The sequence below is a fragment of the Amaranthus tricolor genome, chromosome 15, assembly GCF_026212465.1.
Source record: "Amaranthus tricolor cultivar Red isolate AtriRed21 chromosome 15, ASM2621246v1, whole genome shotgun sequence".
Lineage (NCBI taxonomy): Eukaryota > Viridiplantae > Streptophyta > Magnoliopsida > Caryophyllales > Amaranthaceae > Amaranthus > Amaranthus tricolor.
This window is the reverse complement of record NC_080061.1, coordinates 8935158-8956871: the sequence shown is the minus strand read 5'-3', so window position 1 is coordinate 8956871 and position 21714 is coordinate 8935158. Positions and strand designations below refer to the sequence as shown.

At 34.3% G+C, this 21714-nt stretch overlaps 3 protein-coding genes across 3 annotated transcripts; 1 reads left to right on the top strand and 2 right to left on the bottom strand.

Annotated features, from left to right (window-relative positions):
• Positions 1-2418: 2418 nt before the first annotated feature.
• On the top strand, positions 2419-12211 carry LOC130801509 (defective in cullin neddylation protein AAR3). The gene is made up of 9 exons (XM_057665376.1): positions 2419-2758; positions 3320-3452; positions 4136-4187; positions 4296-4371; positions 4466-4548; positions 5407-5503; positions 10631-10676; positions 11245-11321; positions 11738-12211. The coding sequence occupies exons 1-9, from the start codon at positions 2701-2703 to the stop codon at positions 11908-11910; spliced, it is 795 nt and encodes a 264-aa protein (XP_057521359.1). The 5' UTR covers positions 2419-2700; the 3' UTR covers positions 11911-12211.
• Positions 12212-17117: 4906 nt separating this feature from the next.
• On the bottom strand, positions 17118-18267 carry LOC130801508 (serine/threonine-protein phosphatase 7 long form homolog). Its single transcript, XM_057665375.1, has 3 exons — positions 18101-18267; positions 17594-18028; positions 17118-17514 (listed from the first exon to the last, which is right to left on the bottom strand). Exons 1-3 carry the CDS (start codon positions 18257-18259, stop codon positions 17176-17178), a joined length of 933 nt encoding a protein of 310 aa, XP_057521358.1. The 5' UTR covers positions 18260-18267; the 3' UTR covers positions 17118-17175.
• A 28-nt stretch (positions 18268-18295) lies between these two features.
• Positions 18296-19344, bottom strand: LOC130800995 (serine/threonine-protein phosphatase 7 long form homolog). Its single transcript, XM_057664742.1, has 2 exons — positions 19107-19344; positions 18296-19030 (listed from the first exon to the last, which is right to left on the bottom strand). Exons 1-2 carry the CDS (start codon positions 19191-19193, stop codon positions 18296-18298), a joined length of 822 nt encoding a protein of 273 aa, XP_057520725.1. The 5' UTR covers positions 19194-19344.
• Between the last annotated feature and the right edge of the window lie 2370 nt (positions 19345-21714).

Here is a 21714-nt window from a genome sequence, read left to right as displayed (position 1 = left end):
TAAAAGATTTGACAGTTACATGATCGAGCTACATTACAACAGGAGTCTGTATGATTCTTGTGTACTTTTATCACAAGAGGTTAGAAGATTCTTCTTATATTTACTTGGTCCTGTATGTAGATGATATGCTCATTGCTGCACGGGACAAAAAGCTGATATATGAAAACTAAAAGCTCAATTATGAGTATGAGTTTGATATAAAGGATTTAGGTGGAGCACGAAAAATCTTAAGAATGGAGATTTACAGGGATCGACATCAAAAGAAGCTTTTCTTGTCACAAAAAATTTATATTCAAAAGATATTGAAAATGTTTGGTATGCCTACAACAAAATCCCCGAGTATTCTTAGTACAACTAATGTACATTTGTCCTTGTTTGTACTGGATAGTTTGATGTATGCTATAGTATGCACTAAACCTGATCTAGCACAAGTAGTCAATGTAGTTAACAAGTTTATGTCTAATCCTAGCAAGTAGCGCTGGCTAGCAACAAAGCAAATTATTCTCTATTTGAGAGGTACATTTATTATTGGTCTTATTTTTGGAAGTGAATACAGAAAGCTTAGTGGTATGTTATTATGATCCTAATTATGCTACAAAACTGAATAGTAGAAGATCAATGACTGGTTATGTGTTCACTCTATGTTGTCCCAATAAGTTGGAAGACTACTTTACAGGCAACAATGATATTATCAACTACTGAAGCAGAATACATGGCATTGACAAAAAATGTAAAAGAGAAAATTTGATTGAAAGGTTTTTGGAGATCATGGTCGACATAATGAACATGCTACTGTTAACTGTCATACTTTGGGTGCAATATGTATTTTCAAGGATCAAGTACATCATGACTGAAGTAAGCACATTATTGATGTATTATATCATTTTCTTAAGAACTAAGAAGAGAACTAAGGTGAAGAAGATTGACACTATTAATTAATACGGAAATTTTATGATATACCACTAAGTTTTTTCAAAATTCACCATATACCACATAAAATTTTTTAATTCACCATATATCATTGAATTTTCGTACATTAGCACAGAATACCAATAATGACAATTGCCGTCAGTGTGCCGTTTGTGGTAAATTATTAATTCACCATATACCGTTACTTTTTTTTTGCGTCAAATACCATTTTTTTTAATAAAATATAGCCGCTGGAAGAGTGTAAGGGCTAGTTTGTGCATATATATGTGATTTTTGAGGGAGTCACGTAACAAGACACACCTCTAACCTCTGAAAGCATTAGCAAAGATGTCCACAAACTCAAGATCATCATCATCGTCTTCTTTTAGTTCTTCGTATGTAAGGGTGCCGAACAAAGCATGTTGTTGTGGTAGGAATTTTGCAATAAGAAGCTCCGATTCGGCAAAAAATCCACAAAGGTTGTACTACAAGTGTGATGTATGTGATGCATTCAAATGGTGCAAGGGCAATGTTGATAAAAATGTCTCGTGGGGTTATGAAAATCAAAGCAAGGGAGGGAATACCACGCATGGAAGTGAGATCATGTTGAAGCATGAGTTAAAGGAGCTAAAGAAAAGAGTAGCAAAACAACAAAAGATAGTGAATGGAGCTAAAAAATGTTTTCCCAAATTTTAGGATTCTGACTTTTTTTTTTTTTTTTTTTTTTTTTTTTGATTTGTAATGATATATTTTAGATCTATTGATATTGATTCCTTAGAGTATTCTACTAAAAACTGAGAGGATAGAATGTAAAGTTTTAAGATCTAAAAAGTATTCGGATCAGATTGAGATTGATTATGAGAACTGAGAAGGATATAATAATTAGGGTAATCTGGTAAATTAAATTAAGTTAATGAATTTAATAGGTTTATTGACTTGGTTAACAGTTAATTAGCAGGTCATCTCATCTGAATCCGGTAAAGTCGCTGTATCGTTGTCATGTTCATGAATGTGAAGGCCATTGTTTGCAAAAAAAAAAGTTCGAGGGTGTTGTTTGTAAAAAGCCTAAACTCTAAGGCTGTAGTATGCAAATAATCCATAAGTATTATTTAAAGTTTTCATACTTTTAAAGGCAAATCTGGATATTTTTTCTAACAATGTTACCAAAATGATTCTTTGTCATTATCAAAATAATTTTTTATTATCATGTATTTTTTGTTTCTTAATAAAATATTTTAAAGATTAAAATTTTATCAAAGAAACTTTATAACTTAGGAAATACTTCAACATAAAAAAAAAACAAATATACTCCAACAAAATAGCTTTTATTGGAAATTTTATATAGGTTTTAAATTCAAAAATATAAAATTCTAAAAAATTTAAAAGAACATATCTTATTGTGATATACTATTTATATATCAAAAAATAAATTAAGATTAATTTTAGAAAGAATTACTCCATATGACTGATTATTATGAGAATGCAGGAAAAATCTTAGGTTAATCTTATTATGGGAATGCTGAAAAAATTTTACAATTGTATTGTATGATGAGACTTTTAACTAGTACTACTAGTATTACCATTTCACAAGTTACGAGTACAACCCCAAAGTTTCTTAAGAGGAGTTGACAGCCTAGCCTAGACTTCACTTTGCAATCAGTGGGTGAAAGAGAGAGATAGTGATTTGTGATAGATAACGAGTTTGAGATTACTTAGGGTTTCGTTTCAATTTCGAATGTAAATTTGATTTTTATGTAAACGAATCCCTAAGTTTAATCTCTTCTCATAGTCATGGAGTACTCCAATTCAACCCAATTCGACATCTTTCAAATCTATCGTAAATTTCGCGGTAATTCCGATACCCTAATTTCGTCTTTCTATTTGAATTCAGACTTATTAATGGTTGATTTTCTTGATGTTATTGTTATTGAATCTAAAATTAACTATTGATTTTATTGGTTTTCTTGATGTCATATTTTGGTGTTCTTGAAATTCTATTGAATTTGTTTGCTTATCGACCTGTTTGGAGTTTTAAATGGTTTTCATTCATTCTTGAAAGAATTCTTTTGCCAATTGTCATCTGATTGAATTTATACTATACTCGAAGTAATTAAGCAAGCGACAATGCTGTCATGATGCTAAATCCAGATGAAAACATTGAGTGTTCTTTAATTCAATTATTGTTTTTATGTCCTGGCTGGTGCTTTCTTCAGTGGTTTTTTAATGTAAAAGTGTTACTGTTAGGGTTTTGAGGTTTTGTCAATTGTCACGAAAAAGTTAAATGTAAGATTTAGATGTAGCGGACCTGTTCCTATAAGATTTCACAAGGATATGCTTTTGCTATTCTATCCAAGTTTTCTCTTGAATTATCTAATTAATGATCCAAGGGATCTATTGTTTTTTCTGGCAGATATCCGATCAGGTGATGCGTATCGCTGTCAAGAAATGAACATGCTCAATGATGAATTAGAAAATACCAAATCATCAAGGGAGGCAATGTACAAGCTGACAAAAATGGTGGACTCAAGCATCATGAGCATGAGGTAAAATTTTTAATAAGAGAGAGTTCTCTATTTGGTTGAATGATCAAATCTAGGTCAAGAATTTATGAAGTCTTATTGATATTTATATATATATATAATAGTTTGCCTCAGCTTCCTAGTTATGGTATATTGGTCTTTATGTGTATTGGGAATGATGGAAAATTTGGGAGATCTAAAAATTGATTCATGATGTTGCATTTCTTACAAATTATTTTTTTCACTCTTTAGTGATTTATCTTAGTTGGACTGTTTTGTTATTCTAGTATATGCCATTTTAGGGAGAGTCACGAGTCAAGAATCAGACAATGTTGTGTAAATGCTCATTGTTCAATTCGGTTTTGATTTCTCTTTTATCATTGGATTATTGCTAATGGTATGCCTCGATAAAGGTGTAGTGCAGGTTTCATTTGTAAACATTCTTTCTACATGTTTAGTGATGTCAACTAAATATTGTAGAATGTCATTTTGCTTTGCATTTACAATAGATTTTGCATGAAAATTCTTGTTTTGCTTCTTATATATATTTTAGGCTTGTGATACTTGAACACTACTTGTATTTTTTGATTCAATTCAGGGTTTGTTTTATTGAAAGATATAAGAGAACAAAATATTGACAGCTTACATTTACTTCTCAAAAGTAAATTGACTTATATTCTTATTTTGCTATACACTTTCTATGACAGCCTTTCTATTTTGGATGAACTGCACACGCTAATGTCTCGCCTTAATCTAAGGGTATGACTTAATATTTATATTTATATTTGACCATACCTAAAAGATGCTTATATTTCCCATTGGTATTAATTTATAGATATTGTGATATATTTATTTAATCAATCTCAGGAAGATTTCTCAGAATTTTCATATTTCTATGATTTTGTCTTCTTCATGTGCCGTGAAAATGGTCAAAAAAACATCAGTGAGCATCTCTCTCCTGCCTAGTATCATAATTTTCTTTTTGATATGTCTACAGATGATGTTTCTCATTAAGGATGTTCTTTGTTGTTTAATAGCTGTGTCCAGGGCGATTGATGCATGGAAGCTAATTCTTTCTGGAAGGTTTCGCCTACTGAATCAGTGGTGTGACTTTGTTGTGGTATGATGCTACTGCTTTGGAAATTTCATTGTTATGTTAGTTTGCATTTCAAACTCAAATTCTTTTGATGTGTAATGATCAGTCTCATCCTAAATTATCGGAACTTATATTGTGGCTTGTTAATTTGTTATCCTGTCACTTCTGCTGTAATCTTGTCATAGCCTGAAAGCTTATTTTTCTTTTCTTTTGGTATACACTTTTGTATGTTTCCTTGCTTAGCGTATTGTATGGGACATGTTAAGATGAAGAGGGAAAGAAGAGGTTGTAATCTTTCATGGGTAGAAGGTACGCCTGGGTCGAGTACCTCAAATATTTCACCACCCATAGCGGTTTTTATATAATGGAAGAAATGCAAGTATATGACTGGTAAAATAATCATATTGCCTGTCCCTATCTTTTCTCCCTTCTTTTTTGAAATATTTGAAGAAATGGTAATTGATCTTTCCAATCTTTAACTCTTTCTCCCTTCCCTGAGTTTTTCTACCTTTCACCGCTTTAGTCATCTTCAGTTCCCCAGAAAATGTGTAATTTTAGATTAGTATAATAAGCCTTATCTAATGATGCTATAAACACATGCATATGATCTCATAGACACATCTGCTGACCATCTTCTAGTTCCAATGCCACGTCAGCTGAAGTGGATGACAATCTGTTTTGTTAATTAAGTCTTGTAATAATCTGTTTTGTTAATTAAGTCTTGTAATAATATGTGGGGTATGACTGTCTTTTTACTTCATATGGACTTTTTGTATTAAATCAATTTACATTTTAGGATATTCCCACATGCTCAACTTATTACACTTCCCAAAATGGAGTAGTTGGATGTTCTATTCACTTGTGTCAATGGGCTTATTTCAGCAAAACCAGCGGTACAATATATCTGAAGATACTTGGCGGCAAGTTTTAGTCTTTAGTCGTTGTGTACATGAAGATTTGGCAGGATATGATCTTGAAGGTAGAGTTTTATTATTTTCTGATATACTTTTGGTGTACAATGTGTTAAAGTGCTACATTGTCTTTTAGGAGGGAATAATGGGATTGGTGGTGAATGTTGGCCCATAAGTTAGAGGGGCCAAACAAAAGTTGGGGTAATGGGGCAAGATTTATTTCAAAAAATATTTAACTTAACTACTAAGCCTATTTTTTATGTAGTAAACATTAGACAATACATTGGCTTTACATAAAAACCCAAAAAAATTTTGGGTGGCGGGTGGGGCCGGGTAAAAGATTTGTATCTGATTCTGGTAAGCATGGGGATGATGGGTGTATGATGGATTAAATGTGTTCTTCTCTGTTATATTTTCTGGCATAAGCGCTCTATGTCTTCCTTCTATTTGCTACTCTTTTCTAATTTCTTTTGCATTTATTAATTTCCTTACACTTACAGAATATAGATAAGTTTTCTACTCTTATCTGTTACTCTTTTTTTTCTATAGATAATTTGATGCTCCCAAAATTATTTGTTTTTTCGATGCTGGATCAAACAAATGTATGGTCAACACATTTGCTAGCTTGAGTCTGCATATAACAGAATGCTCACTCTTCAAGCTTCCAAGGCATGAAACATAACTGTTCATTGGTTGAGTCATAGGCTTATGATTGAAATTTGTCCTGTTAAAACCTGGGAACTAGATAGTTTTGTTGACATGAGGAATAGTTTTACTGGTGGGGTGACAATGAAGTGAAAATCAAGTTTTTTCTTGTGATCAAGCTTTTCCTAGCATTGGTAATGCATGTGGAAACTAGATGCTTAGTTAAAATTGCAAGTTAGACTCTTAGTAGTTTGGTTTCCATTGGAGTAACTAAGGAAAATGTTTCAAGTATAATAGATTTAAAGCTTTTTAAGCTGATGGTCTTTTACTTTTTTTTATAAACGTGATGAAGCTGATGCTCATTTCACTTTTTTCGCCCCTCTTTTGGAGTATTGGAGTTGCCTTTTGGAGAGGATATTGGTATAGTTTACTGTGTTTGAGAACTTAGAATCTGGAACCGGTCCAATTCTATCTTTTGGCAAACTAGAATAGGATTTGTAATTCATCCAATTTCATTGAATTTGGAACTGGGTTTTAAAATTTTTAATCTCGATGTTTATATTTCTAGCTCATACCTTGTCCTAAACAAATTTCTGGTTGAAGTACTCAACTCCTTTTTCTTCCGCATCACAGTGGTTTCTAAATGCCAAGCCCTTCAATAAAAAATTGATGTTTTTCCCTCCTCCATTATAATAAAATGGAATCTTGATATATCATTACTGAAATATTAATCTCTTGTCCTCTCGTAAGTTACCATAAGCTTCTTTTTTTTTTCTCTTTTGTCTCCTCAATATCTTTCTTACAAGGGTTGAAAATTCAATGCTGAAAGTAAAAATTGGTACTCTCTCATACTCTGTATCATTCGTCTTTCCCTAGTTGATATCATTTCTCTTTAGTAGTCTTTTTAGAGCCGGTTATTGAAAGATCAAAATATTTTTAAGGCTGATTTTTTTTGCCTTTTTTAAAAGACATGTTTAATTTTGTTGAGTTCCAATACTTGATTTGCCTACAAATACTTCCTCTGTTTTCTATTAAAATGGCAAATGGCCCTTTCATTTTGTGAGAGAAAATAGCAGAACCATGTAGTGATTACTGCAAAAAGAAGTTATTGCAAATCCATAAAAAGTTGATTTTTTTCTGTTGAGGGAGGATGGCTGAGTATCAACCATTTTCAAGAATGAAATAATGTTACTCAGAATTGTGAAACCTACGATTGATAAATATCAAAGGCGGAATTGAAATTCCCAAAGATCCCAAACATTAACCATGGGATTGGGATGCCGTGTTGAAAAATCCAAAACTTTATAATTGAATTTTATAATTTGAAGTTATATAAACATCAAATGTGGAATTGGAGTGCAGAACTCTAGATTTTGTATTGCAAGTTCCTAAACCTTGTGTTATTTGCACACAATTGGAATTTCCAGATTTTTAATTTTCGGTAAAAGGAAAAGGATGGTATGCATTGAGCATGCTACATGTTTTTTGCTAGTGATAGGAAGTTATTTGCTTGTACCATTGACAAATTAGTCTACTGCTTCACCAGACATATAGGTGTGGGTCCCAGACCTTAGGGGTCTACTGGTTATGAGTCTTGATGGAAAGACATTCGTTTCTTTCTTGTCCAACTAACAAATTGCCGTCGAGTAGTTCTTGTTCAGGGAATTGAGTACAGGTGTTTCATAGTTTAATTTTCTTATCAACTACAACTATTTTTTAATCTACAATGACTAGTAGTAGCAGCTGGGGAAAAAAGTACTTTGGGCAAATGTCTTATCCCATGCTTTCACTCCATTGGATAGCGTTGTATGACTTTAGTGCTCTTCTTAATTTATGTGGTTTCCTCCTTAGTTAATAGGCCCCGTGTACATCATATCTTTGGTGTGAATTTGAAATGGAGGCTTCATTACGTTTGAGGAGTGGGGTTGGAAGAAAAAAGACATTGTGGCATTGCGCAACTGTTACTTGATGGTTCAAAATAATCCAGATCCTTGACATAGCTTTTATCTAATTGTATATTTGCATATTAAGAGGTTATCACGGAGGTTGTAGGTTGACTTATCTTTTGGACGTAGACGTGTGGCAGGGAGCATTAGGTCTCCTTTTAAGAGTTCACATGCACTTCTTCATGTGGGGCTCAACTTCGGATCCCTTGATGAAGCTTCAATCTTCGAGCCTTACTTCATCGTTTTGGGCGCCACTCTACAATCCAACTACTTGGATCAAGCTTCTTTATCATGAACTCATTTAGTTACATGCCTTATAATTAAATTATAGACTACATTAAAAATGCAAAAAAAAAAAATGTAAACTAAAACAGAACTTTAATGTTCAAAATCAAGCAATAAAACTAAACTATTGAAATGACTGAAGATAATAAATGAACATCTAACGCTGTGAAGATGACCTTCTTTGACCGCAATTACCTTGATGTAGATTTAGTGAACCTGGGTCTACATCATTTTTCTTTCTTTACCTCTTAGAATGACCTTGTGTGATTAGTGCAAAATCTCGTCCCCATCATATGTATCGTGATCGAGACAACTGCGAAACCATTCACATTGACTGCAAAAGACATTTTTGTGACTATTAGCGCAACTATAATCATATTTTTGCACTGTGTTATGACACTTTCTCATTTCTTAGCTTTATGAGTTAATTCATTTATCTTGTTAGTATTTTTTATCATTGAAAAATTCTTGCATTGTTCTATCCCTTCTGAAAATTACTTTGAGGGTGGTGATGGATTATATTCTGACAGACGTATGAATGACATTTAGTTCATCTGACAGTTCTTTGTTCCTCTTAAGAAGATCGAAGTTCAGAAATTGTTACATGTTTTGTGTTGAGATGGTGAAGTATGTACCAATTATAAGTACCTCGACATTTAAGGCAGAAGTTTAAGTGTTAACTACTAAGAAATGGTCGTGTGGATGTGCCATCGATGTTCTTATTGGTCATTTTGGGTAGATTGCAAATTCATATGGTGAAAATTGAAATAGGTGTTGAATAGGTAATGCTAATACCTGATTTGACCCATAGATAGCTTAACTTAGCTGAGCTTTATAAAACTTATGTCAAATCAATTTTCTATAGCCTACTGAAAGAAAGTAGAAGACCTGGGGGCCTAAATCAATTATAGATTTATAGTTTATAGTGCCCCATTTTTTCTAAAATGTGTCAATTCTCTCTAAACACCCTAGAATCTTTAGGGGAAGTTACGCTCCTATAAAATGGAGGAATTATTAGATAACAAGAAACACGATTGCTTTTAAATTGCTTGAACCATATATCAATCTCTCAACTCCAAATCAAATGTTTGCTTAGGTCATACTTGTATCGGGAGTAAATATTTATGGGGGCCATAAAAGTCAAACTAAAAAAAAAGGTTATTGGAGTAGAATATTACGAGAATATTGTTGTTGTCAAAGGTAAGAAATAGTAAGTGATGTTGAAGAAGAAATAAAAGAATTAGTCTCCTCATTTTAGGGTGAATATTTACTCTAGTGGCATGAAGAGGAACCATGTCCATCCTTCACTAGTAAAATAAGATTGATTATCTTCCTCATACCATTATATTCTTTATTCTTCATCTCCCCTTTCAAATTTACTTCTACTTACTTTCATTTGTGTAGTTTGAGTTTTATATCCCCTTAATATTAACCCTTAATTCATGCATGCCCTTAATATGAAAATCTAGCTTTGAATTATCAATTGTTGATATTCTCTCCTACAAAAAGTAGAGCTTTTGTTTTTAAAACATTAGTAAATAACAATCGTGATCGCGGTAATGAAACGGTGATGCGGTTATCGTAATGCTAAATATTGGTCAAAACCATAAGATATCCCTTGATACGGCCTAAAACACGAGTTTTTTTACACCTTTACAACACGGGGAATATCAGTTCGTTTATTTTGAAAACCTTTACAATGCGGCCGATGCGATGCAGCCTTGTTTTGACACTATGTTCGTGTTTGACCGTAACTGAATTTACGCATTGTCTGATCAGCTACGAGTCTACAACCATCACCCCTATTGGGTTTGCTGCTATAAACAAGACTTAAGTGAGAAAATATAGTTTGTGTTTAGCCTGTTTTTCACGTACAATTAGCACTTCAGCTCTTTTAAAATATTATGTGTACAAAATTTTGGATTCTCATATATACTGGACTCATGTGAGGTCAAAACCTCCAAGTGGAAGTGGAGGGTAAATTAAATGTGACTATTATTTGGTCTTAGGTTTTTATAAAAGTCTATTTGGCAGAGGTTGTATATTCAGTTTTCTCGCAGCTTTTGTAATATTTATTTTGGGAGTCCTAAATACTAAAATCTGAAAGCAGTTGACGTTTGGGGTCTGGCTTCTGCAGCATGGCTTCCTTAAATATCACTATTTTGTAATATCACTATCAACCAATTACTCTTTGTTGTTATTTGTACTCTAGGATTCCTGTTTTTTAGTTGTACTTCTCTTACTTCCGATTTTTCGTGTGTGTGAGTCAAGAGTAGCTATTACTGGAATTTGACTTTTGCTTTGTATAATTATCTTCAGGTGCTTGGCCTACATTGATTGACGACTTTGTCGAACACATGTACAGGTTCGATGTGTTTCTCAAGGTTTTGAGAAGTTGAATGTATTAAGTTTATAATTTTATACAAGGAACTCAAATGATGTTCTGGAGGGAAGATTAAATCATAAACTTGTGAAGGAGTTGGAATTCTGGTTAACTCCCAAGTTCCATGCTTATAGGCTTGAACTGGGTTTTGGTGTCATTATCATGTTTGCTTGAGATTTTACCATCAACTAATTAATTTAACCTCATCTAATGGTTTCTGGCTTCTGCTATGACAGACGTTCATTTGGAACAGTCAATATGTGCAATCACGTATATGATTGGTAACTTATTCGGGTTGCTTCTTGAGTAATCATTGATTTGATTTATTGAGAACATTGTTTTGTGTGAACTACAATTTTAAAATTTAGCCATACCATAATATGCTAGCTACTATGACATTTGAGAAATCAACTCAAACATTGGTATCTGAGAAAATTTATCACTATCAGTTTTAGATGAATTTTCTTTCTTATTTTGGTGTCATTTTAGCAATTTTGATACTTACGTGTATATTGCTGCTAACCTTTACCTATTATTCGATGTTTTTTAGAATAACCGGGTCCAACAACTGTAGTAGTCACAATCGTGAGGGCGAGTCATCCATATTCAAAGAATCATTTTTTCCGGGTATTTACTATTTCATTTCTAGCAAACTACATATGCAGCTACTTTTCATCTTTCTGCTACATATGCTGTTGTACAATTAGTTCTTGGCGCAGCGAATTTAGCAAGTACCTCCCTTATTCTAATCAAATGACCAATTTGGTTTTGCACACTTGTCGCTGCACTATTTCAATCCTAAATATCCCTAATTGTGATTGGTTAAAAATTAATAAAAGATACTCCAATTAAATTTACATTGAGACGTATCGATCAATATCCTACTTGACTATGTTTTAACTTGTAAATTGAGAATAAAATATCTACAAAAACGAATGAGACATTTGTTAGAATAGGAGGGAGCATATTTTCTTTACAGCTCTTATTTTTTTGTACCTTGTATTCTTATGTAGATTGTATTTTACGACTTGCTTCTGCTGTAGGATTGAAAAATGTTCCTGGTTTCAAGAGGAAAATTCGACTGGACTTGCAACAAAATTATTTGGACACCAGTTCTTCTCTGAAATTAGGTAGAATAGATTCCATAACAAGCTGTAAACGAAGGAAGCCGTTAGAGCACAGGTTTGTGGGATGCATTGGCAATACACATGCGTAAAGAATTCATCAAAATGTCTTTGTGGTGTGAAGGTAGTCATGAATGATGATGATGATGATGATGATGATATAGGGATGTTGTTGTGCTGCATAGTTAACTACACAATTGTCATATCGGTATGATAGTGAAACTTGGGTTTTCTTTGTTTATAGATCCCATGATGGGAAAATATTGTGAAATATTAGCAAAGCTGAAAGCCAGTGTTCCTGTAAATGGTTGCTAAACTGGAAATACATATCTCTTTTTTTTTGAAAGAATTATATGGGAGTTACTCCTATTTTGTGGAGATCCATTTGGGGTTTGTTATTGTAGATGAAATTCTATCTCCTGTTATTGTCTTGACTGGCACGCACACTATAGAGAAAGATATGGTTGCTCAAAATTGCTATTAGGAATTTTTTGTATTTTTAGATTTGTTTTTTGTATTTTTTTTTTAGAATTAGATGACAAGGTTGGTTAAGGAAAGAAGAAAACTGTGAAAAATTGAATCTACGATCTTTTGGGAAAATGGTACTTATTTCGGTGAGACTAGACTAGAGACTCTTGCTATTAGGAATTAAATAAAGCTATGTATTCAAAATTTGTTTGATATAAATACTCAACTTAATGCTCTTTTTTGAATTTATGTTATTTAAAATTACATATGGTCTTAAATGAGACGGCCTTATAATGAGACCGTCAATTTGGGCCGGCCTAATTCGTGCGTGTATCAACCTCACATGCTTTCTCTCGTTTTTTTTTCATTTTCTGGGCATTTTTCAATTTTAATTTTAAAGGTATTAATTTCAACTTAAAGTAAACTTTAAACATATCAATTAACATAAAAATTTCAATTTTGACCTATTTGTAATCAATTTTGATGTTAAACTCATTAATTTTTACCTAAATGTTGTTCTGTTTCACAATTTGAGAATAAAGTTAATAAAATAGTATTAATTTATCATTCTATGGATGAATTTTAAACAACAAATGAATGGTCAATAACACTATTAATAATAGTGTTAAAACATTGTACAATACAAGTACTTTTATTCAATGCAACATGATGGTTCTAATGGAACATAAGAGTACTTGTACTTTTTAATCATCGATCAATAATAGTGATATTATTCTTTCCTCAACACGTTTATATATATTTGTAAATAGTTCAAATTGAATATGTTAATACTTAAATTATGACACATAAATTGACAATTGATGTTTTATGATCTAACTCAATTTTGAACGTATAAGCTTCAATTATCGTTTTCAAAATAAGTATTTCAAAGTGCTATAAAGATATTGTATGGGTTTTAGTTCAAATTGAATATCATCATCATCATACCAGTGTATCTCGCTCATAGAAAACTATGGTCAGAGTTTGGGAGGGAAGAAAGATGATAACTCATACATATATTGTATAGGTTTTAGTTCAAATTGAATATGTTAATAGTTAAAATTATGACATATAATTTGACAATGATGTTTTAAAATCTAACTCAATTTTGAACTTCTAATCTTCAATTATTGTTTTAAAAATAAGTATTTAAATTGTATAGATATATTGTATAGCATTTAGTTCAAATTTAATATGTTAATAGTTTTAACACTACTATTGATTAGCTAGTCTCTTGAGAGACGTATCTCAAGCCCAATCCATAAAAGAATAATGCCTACTTACATTATTTTTAATGTTATACTTATCGTATCCTTAATGCCTATTTTCAATATCTTTAATGTCTACTTACATCATTCTTAATGCATACTTACAATATTTTAAAAAATATATAATGGGTCGGCCCAATTAGAGTTGGTATCTCATAAGAATTTGTGATTATTGATTATTGATAACTTGTTGTTTGAAATTCATCCATAGAATGATAGAATAATACAATTTTATATAACTCGTTCTAAAATCGAAAAACACATATTTAGGTAGAAATTGATCAATTTAACGTCAAAATTGATCACTTATAGGTTCAAATTGAAATTTTTTACTTTAATTAATATGTTTAAGTATTACTTTACGTTGAAATTGATACCTATAAGGTCAAAATTGATAAATGTCCAGAACATAGAAAAAACAAGGGAAAACGTGTAATATTGTTACACGCGCGAATTGGGATGGCCCACTCTTGGTCTTAATTTGAGACGGTTTCGGCCAAGTTTTGGTGTTAAAATTAACCATATAGAATAGTTAAGGGTGAATCATTTAAGCACAATTTAAAAATTAGTAGTTTTTATAATAGCAGGTTTTAAGGAGCTTTTTAAATAGACAAATTCTCAAATGATGTGGTTTTATGGTGAAATTATTTCTATCGGTTTAGTTTAATGTCATATTTTCAAAGTGATCACTTATAAACTTAAAGTAGGGTCTTAAAATGATCACGTGTAATCTTAAAGTGGAGTTATAAAGTGATCACTCACAATCTTAAAGAGATCGCTTAAAATTTTAAGGAAATTCCACATGGTAGCATCCAGTTTTCATGAAACGCCAGTCGTAGCACTTTTGTAAGATTTTTCCACATGGTAGCATCCAATTTATGCACTATCTAACTGCTGTAGCATTTTTCGTTTTCCGTTTAATTCATCATTTTATAAGATTTTTCCACATATTAGCATTCAGTTTTTGCTTTCAAATGTTTAGTTCACTATTTTAACGTTTAATTTACCGATTAATTTATCAACGCCCTTAAATGTTGTAATATTTAAGTAGATATGTATTAGTGCTTGGAATGCACCTTTTGAACTTATGAAATGCACATTTGAAGCTTATAAAATGCACATTTTGAATTATTTATTAGTGTTTGTAATGCACCTTTTGAACTTTATAATGCCAATAATTTGAATGAAATAAAATTCTTACAACATTTAAGGGCTTTGATAAATTAATCGGTGAATTAAACGTTAAAATAATTAAACATTTGAGAGCAAAAATTGAATGATACCATGTGGAAAAATCTTACAAAATGATGAATTAAACATAAATTAACTAGAATTTAACGGAAAATGCTATGACAGTTGATAGTGCATAAATTGAATGTTACTATGTGAAAAGAATCTTATAAAAGTACTATCACTGATATTTCATGAAAACTAGATGTTACCATGTGGAATTTTCCAAAATTTTAAAATTATCAATAAGAGAAGATATTCGTATGCAAAACTCACTATTTCAAATATTATTAGTAGTGGAATATTAACTCAAATCTTTAAATTGACATAAAGATAATAATATTAATGTAAAAGTAATTTTTAAAAAGTCAACCTAGAGATATAATCATTAGATTTTCAATAATTTTACGCCCTTTGTTCTCTTTTTGTTCTTCTTACATTCAGCATTTGAAAATTTTAAAATGTTCTTATTTAGAATCATTATATTTTAGTAACAATTCAAGGAAATTATTACACTTACACTCTCATCTATAGAAATTTATGTAAATTTTAATTCCCATTGAATTTACTTTATATTCACAAAATAATTTAATGACATTAGGACACTTATACTTTAATCAATAGCATCTTTATTTTTAAATGTTATTTTATCCAATTTACATAGTATCTATTGTGTAATTATTATTTGTTTTGATTTTGTCCCATATTCTAAATAGGAAGAATAAAAAAAACGGATTAGAGTATTTGCTTAGATTTTCAAATCAAATTAGAAATTGATAAGTAAACAAGATAAATGAACACTACAATGAGTTCAAAGCCATATTGATTTCAGTTGCCTTCTCCCTCTAAAATGAATGAGAAAATATATGCAACAAAAATGAAAGCAATAAAATGAATTAAAAACTTCACATTATATTTTTTTTTTCTTCAGTTTTAAGGTCTAACTACAAGCCCTCTTCATATCTCTTTAAATTCACCGAAAACATCCATAATTTTGATTTCCTTATTTTATAACCAAACATTCAACCAAGTCTTGATCCTTTTTATTTATTTATTTTATTTTATTTATTTATTTTTATTTTTTTATGCATAAATGAATCTTCAAAAAAAAAAAAAAAAAAAACATGCACTTGTAAATCGTAAGTCGAGGTTTTCACTTGAAAAGATATCGAATGTGTCTAAATCTATTTGCTGATGGTTTTCTAAATTTATTAAAATCACTCTCATATTTTTATTTAGGGTAACTTTTCAAAATTTGAAAGAAAAACCCTAAATAATTTGTAGAAGATTGAAATAAATAAGATTAATTAGCATTTTAATTCCAAGTATAAGATTGGGATAAACTTATGTCCCAAAATAAGCTTCCGTACGTCCAAGCCTAGCCTCGGGTAAGTCGCTGTTAGTAACAGCGACTTAAGGGAAAAAAAATAAATAAATAAAAAGTTGTAAGTCGCTGTTAGTAACAGCGACTTATAGCTTTATTTTTATTTTTTTTTTAAATTTAAAAACTAAACTAGCCGTTGTTAATTAGAAAAATAGCCGTTAGAATGTGAAAATAGCCGTTGTAATGTTGTTGTATAAATAGGTCCATCATTTCTTATACTTCATTTTATCCATTCTAGATCATTCTTATTCTTTTCCATCAATTGTTAAAGTTAACATAAGGTATTTTGTTAGTTTTATTATTGTAAATGTAAACATTATTTTTGAAAGTTCACTAACGTTAATATATTATATGTATTATGTAGATGTCAAAGGAGCATTGTATTGAAGAGCTTTGTGATTGTGGTTATGAAGTTGAGATTAATACTGATTGGAGCGACTTCGATCCAGGGCGTGAATTTGTTGCTTGCCCTTTCTACTTGGCTGACGGATTAGGATGCACATACTTTCGCTGGATTGCTCCGGAGGGTACAAAATGGCAGAGAGACTTAATAATAAGGCTTGAGAAGGAAAAACAAGAGCTTAAAGATGAGGTATTTAATCTAAAGAGACAAATGGATGATATGGCACATAGGAAAGAAGAGACTGAAAGAATTATGAAAAAGTTAACTAAGCCTTCTTAGTTAGCTACGGTAGTTTAACTTAATGCATGAAGTATGTAATTGGATTTGGATTTGTTGAACTTGCTTGAAATTGTGTTGAATGTTGAATAGCAACATCCTTATTTGAATATGATTGTATGTTTTTGATTAAATTTATGCTGCATTGTTCGCGGAATGATTCATCGCCCAAAAGTTTGAGTAGTTAACATCAATTCACTCATAATAAACGTGTGATACTACAGTAAAAATATATACATGTACATATATGTTACAATTTACACACAAAAGACCAACAGTTACAAATGAGTATGTACAAATGTTCAATAATTACAAAACTATTGTAATGCTAATCCTCCTCCTGTACCCTGTCTAATTGTGACGGTTTACGACGCCTTCTACGATAGTAAGATGCAGTCGCATGACGCTCGGGTAGGGGAGGGGATTGATAGTTTGATGATGTGGCACCCTGTGAGGACCCGACACCGTAGTCCGGACACGTTAAGTCAACCTCCTCAAGATGAACGTCGGGTTGATGAGCAGATGACTCGTACGCGTACGTAGTGGTGTGGGGCGCAGTTACTTCCGGAATGAAGTGTTGAAACTGCGTGCCTTGGAGTATGCCTTGGGCAATCTCCCGTACGGGCTCCTCTTGGGAGGAGCAGATGACTGATGCAATGCCCTGTGCCTGCAGTAAGACTTAATTATTAATGAAATGTTTAAAGTGTAAGTTGTAAGGATAATAATTAAAGTTGAAGAATACTTACAAAGTGTGTCATCGTCGGTGCTGCGGGATTGTACTGGGATGCCGCCAAGATACCTCGTGGTGTCATCCATCGGCGAGTAATGGAGAGGAACCACGGCATGTAATCCGCCGTAGTAGGTGCGCCTGCAGCCTCGATCGGCGCACCTTGGGCAAGCAGATCTAGCCTGTGCTCCCAACGAGCGACATGCCGCCAGTTCACCTCTAGCCAGTTCTTGGGATCCCGACCCTTGCGAGAGTGGTGAAGCTCCGCTTCTGTGTCGCATGGAGGCGGGATGCCCTGTACCATCCCAAATTGGCGCAGTACGCGCTCAGGGAGATGCACTTCGACCATGTCGAAGCAGATCAGAGGTACAGATGCTCTCCACGCCCCTGACAATATGCCCGAGTGCTGAGGCAATGCAGCGTATGCCTCAGCGGGGTAAGGGTCCCATAGAAACTAAACGTGAAAATTCGATTAATAAATTACTCAATTTGATACTTATAAAACAAGTTGTGGTGAAGTTGTTACCTGGTCAGCACGTAATAGATCGAGCTGATCGCGGTAGAACCCCACGCCCGATCCAGTGTGAGTCCTTGATCGTCTTTCAAAGGACCACCGCAATCCATATGGCACATGCGGGGGAGGAAGCAGTGGTGGCGCAAATGCACCACGACCCACACTCCTCATCGGTTGACCAATGAGAACATGCTCCCATGCCCAAAGCTAAGAATTACCATTATAAGTAAGTAAAAGAGGTACAACAATATTATTACCTGTAGAGTAAGCATTATAACTTATTATTACCTGTAGAATAATCAGGGGACCAGCGATCTCCTTCACGTTCTTCTGTGAAGCTTCACAAAGTCTCATGTACAGATATGCTAGGGCTGCCGAACCCCAGCTGTACCCGGAGATGACCTCCCATGGCGCATCAAGCAACGTCAAGTACAATAGTTGTACTCGATTGCCAGTCTTGTCGGAGAACAAGACAGCACCAATCAGATAAAGGAGATACGCCCTAGCGTATCTCTCAACGGTGGCGTGTTCAGCACCTTCAGGGAGTTGCGAGAAGTTTTGTGCAAGCCATGTTACACGCAGGCTACTCCCTTTGGTTACCTCAGCCGGAGGTCGCACTCCTAATACTCTATGGACTTTATCTTGCCAGCTTTCAAACTGGCGTACATCGATGCACACGGCATGTCCCTCGATGGGAAGCCGTGTAAGAACAGCTACGTCAAGTAACGTGACGGTAGCCTCACCTATAGGTAGGTGGAAGGTATGAGTCTCCTGGCGCCACCGCTCGACTAAAGCCGTGAGCAGCGCCCGATCGACTCTCCCGTACGCGATCAGGTGGAAGTCATGCAATCTCGCAAGCTGAAGGTACGGGACGATCCGTGCGTCAATCGCCCATGGAGCTGAATCGGGATGCCTGGTGTATATGGTTTCCGTATCGGACACCTAAATCAAAATATTACGTTAGCTTCAATTTAAAGTATTATGAAGTAATAATTTCAAAAGGGGTAAGCTCAATGACCTGTACATCCCATAGCACACTGCTCCTGTGACTCGCCTGCATCGTAAGGACACTAGGGTCCAGAGGGCCTGGAGCTGCTGGATCCATCTCTCCTGCAATTAAATAATAAGTAAGCCTTATGTAATCTACAATTAATTAAGAAGTACTGAAAATGTGTATTTGTTTGTTATATAATCCTTACTTTATATACTCAAATATATATACTATTTACCTTGACGTGCAAGTTCTAGTATTATGACCGTCAATACCACACCGTCGACAAGCGTTGCGTGTTCGCGATCCTTCGTCCATCTCGTTCGCGATCCTCCTGGACTTAGGTCTTCCTAAACCACGAATGTGATCTGGATCGTGTAACACCTCAACACCGGTGTATTGAGGCCATGCCCTCTTATCAATTAACGGCAAGAATATGCATTCATACGTGTTAACATAGCTCTGGGTCTTGTAGCAGGAGTCTATAAATCGCTCATAGGATAAGTGTCGTTTAATGCATACGGCAAGAACATGAGAACAAGGTAAGTGAAATATGGACGGTTTGTTACAAGTGCATTTCATCTCGCTCATATCCACACTTTGTATTTTACCACCCTTGGCCGATCCTCTATTACCACGCCCAGTCTTAACTTGGAAAAGGCCTCGTCTGTAGTCAAATGCGATGATCTCATGGTAGTTTGCCTTCTCGGTGTTACGGGTGATAATTCTAGTGGCGTGTGAAGTGTACATGTTTCCCCCAATTAACCACGCGTTTGCATTCTCGCGTCTTTTTACAAAATAATCATTAACACGATAGAAGGTAAACTCCACAAGAGTGGTTATCGGCAAGAAACGCACACCCTTCATCACGTTATTGAATACTTCGGCCAAGTTCGTATTAGTAACACCGTACCTATACCCTCCATCGTGACATATTGACCATTTAGACATATCACCAACTTCATCAATCCAAAAAAGTGCTTCACGATTAACAACACCAATGGCCTTCAATCCCTCGACAACTTTATTGGGTTGTCTTTGCTCTGAAGTCCTACCAAACATTTTCTTCAACTTCACATTACTCATTTGACGATTGAAGTTCTTTAACAAATGCCTCAAGCAAAACCTATGATGGGCGTTTGGAGGTTGCCATTCCGGCTCCTCCATAGTTGCTAGAATGCCCGCATGCCTATCGGAAATAACGCATAACCCTGGACTATGCATCACATGCTTACGAACACAGCCCATAAACCAAGACCACGCGGCTATGCATTCTTTTTCGACCAAAGCAAAGGCAAGCGGGAATATTCCCTTGTTCCCATCTTGGGCAATCGCAGTCAACAACGTATGGCGATACTTACCATACAAATGTGTTCCGTCAATGGCAATAACGGGTTTGCAATACTTAAATCCCTCAATACTAGGTTGGAAAGCCCAAAACACGCGTTGGAAAGTTCTAATACTAGGACGGACATACACACCGACATCATTATCTTCCTTAAAGAACCACTCAACTACGGTACCGGGGTTTGAAATTTGCAGTGCCTTCAGGAAGCGTGGAAGAAGAGGATAAGAATCTTCCCACGTACCATAGATGGAGAGAAGGGCTTACTGTTTAGCACACCAAGCCCGCTTATAGGTCACTTCCACACCGAATTGGTCTTTGACCATTTGCCGGACAACAGAAACCTTAATTGATGGGTCTTGAGCAACACAATTTCTAATACGATTGTTAATCACGAAAGATGTCAAATGAATGTGCCCAGCTGACACGTTTTCAGTACTTAAAATACAACCCCCGTGCCTCCCTTTATAAGTAATTATCTCCCATGACGGTGAATAGGAGGTCTTCCTAGCCCTAAGCCTCCAACCACACCCTCTCTTACACTTCAACGTGAGCACGGTTTGATTTGAAGTCTCAGTTCTGTACTCAACGTTCCTACGAATATGATACAATCTAACAGCGTCTAACAAGGCATCCTTGTTGTCAAACATCATATCCTTTTGAAACTCTCCTTCGTCGGTGTAGGTTGTATCACAATCCCAAGACCTCCAAGAGTTGTCCTCAATGTGTTCATCTAGAGAGGGAACCAGTGCATAGGGTGTAGGGGCAACGATTGTTGGAATGTTTCCTAAAGTCATGTCATTAGCTAGAGCCTCCTCGTCAATACCCACATCATCCTCAGAAGGAGCTCAAGGCTCATTTGTATCTTGTAAGTTAAAAGTAACATCATTTGACACTTGAAATTGGATAAGAGGAAGATGGCATAAAGGGATTTTGGGTTTCTTGGGTAGGGAAGGGCGTATGAGAAGGAGCAGAAGGAGTCATATTCATAAATGCATTTGTTTCCACTACGTTCACATCTTCGTTCCCTAGGGGTACCTCTTCTACATATAACTCTAAAGAAGGACTAGGGGTAGACCTTGAATACTCCCACATTTCATTACAAGGATAAGAGGAAGATGGCATAAAGGGATTTTGGGTTTCTTGGGTAGGGAAGGGCGTATGAGAAGGAGCAGAAGGAGTCATATTCATAAATGCATTTGTTTCCACTACGTTCACATCTGCGTTCCCTAGGGGTACCTCTTCTACATATAACTCTAAAGAAGGACTAGGGGTAGACCTTGAATACTC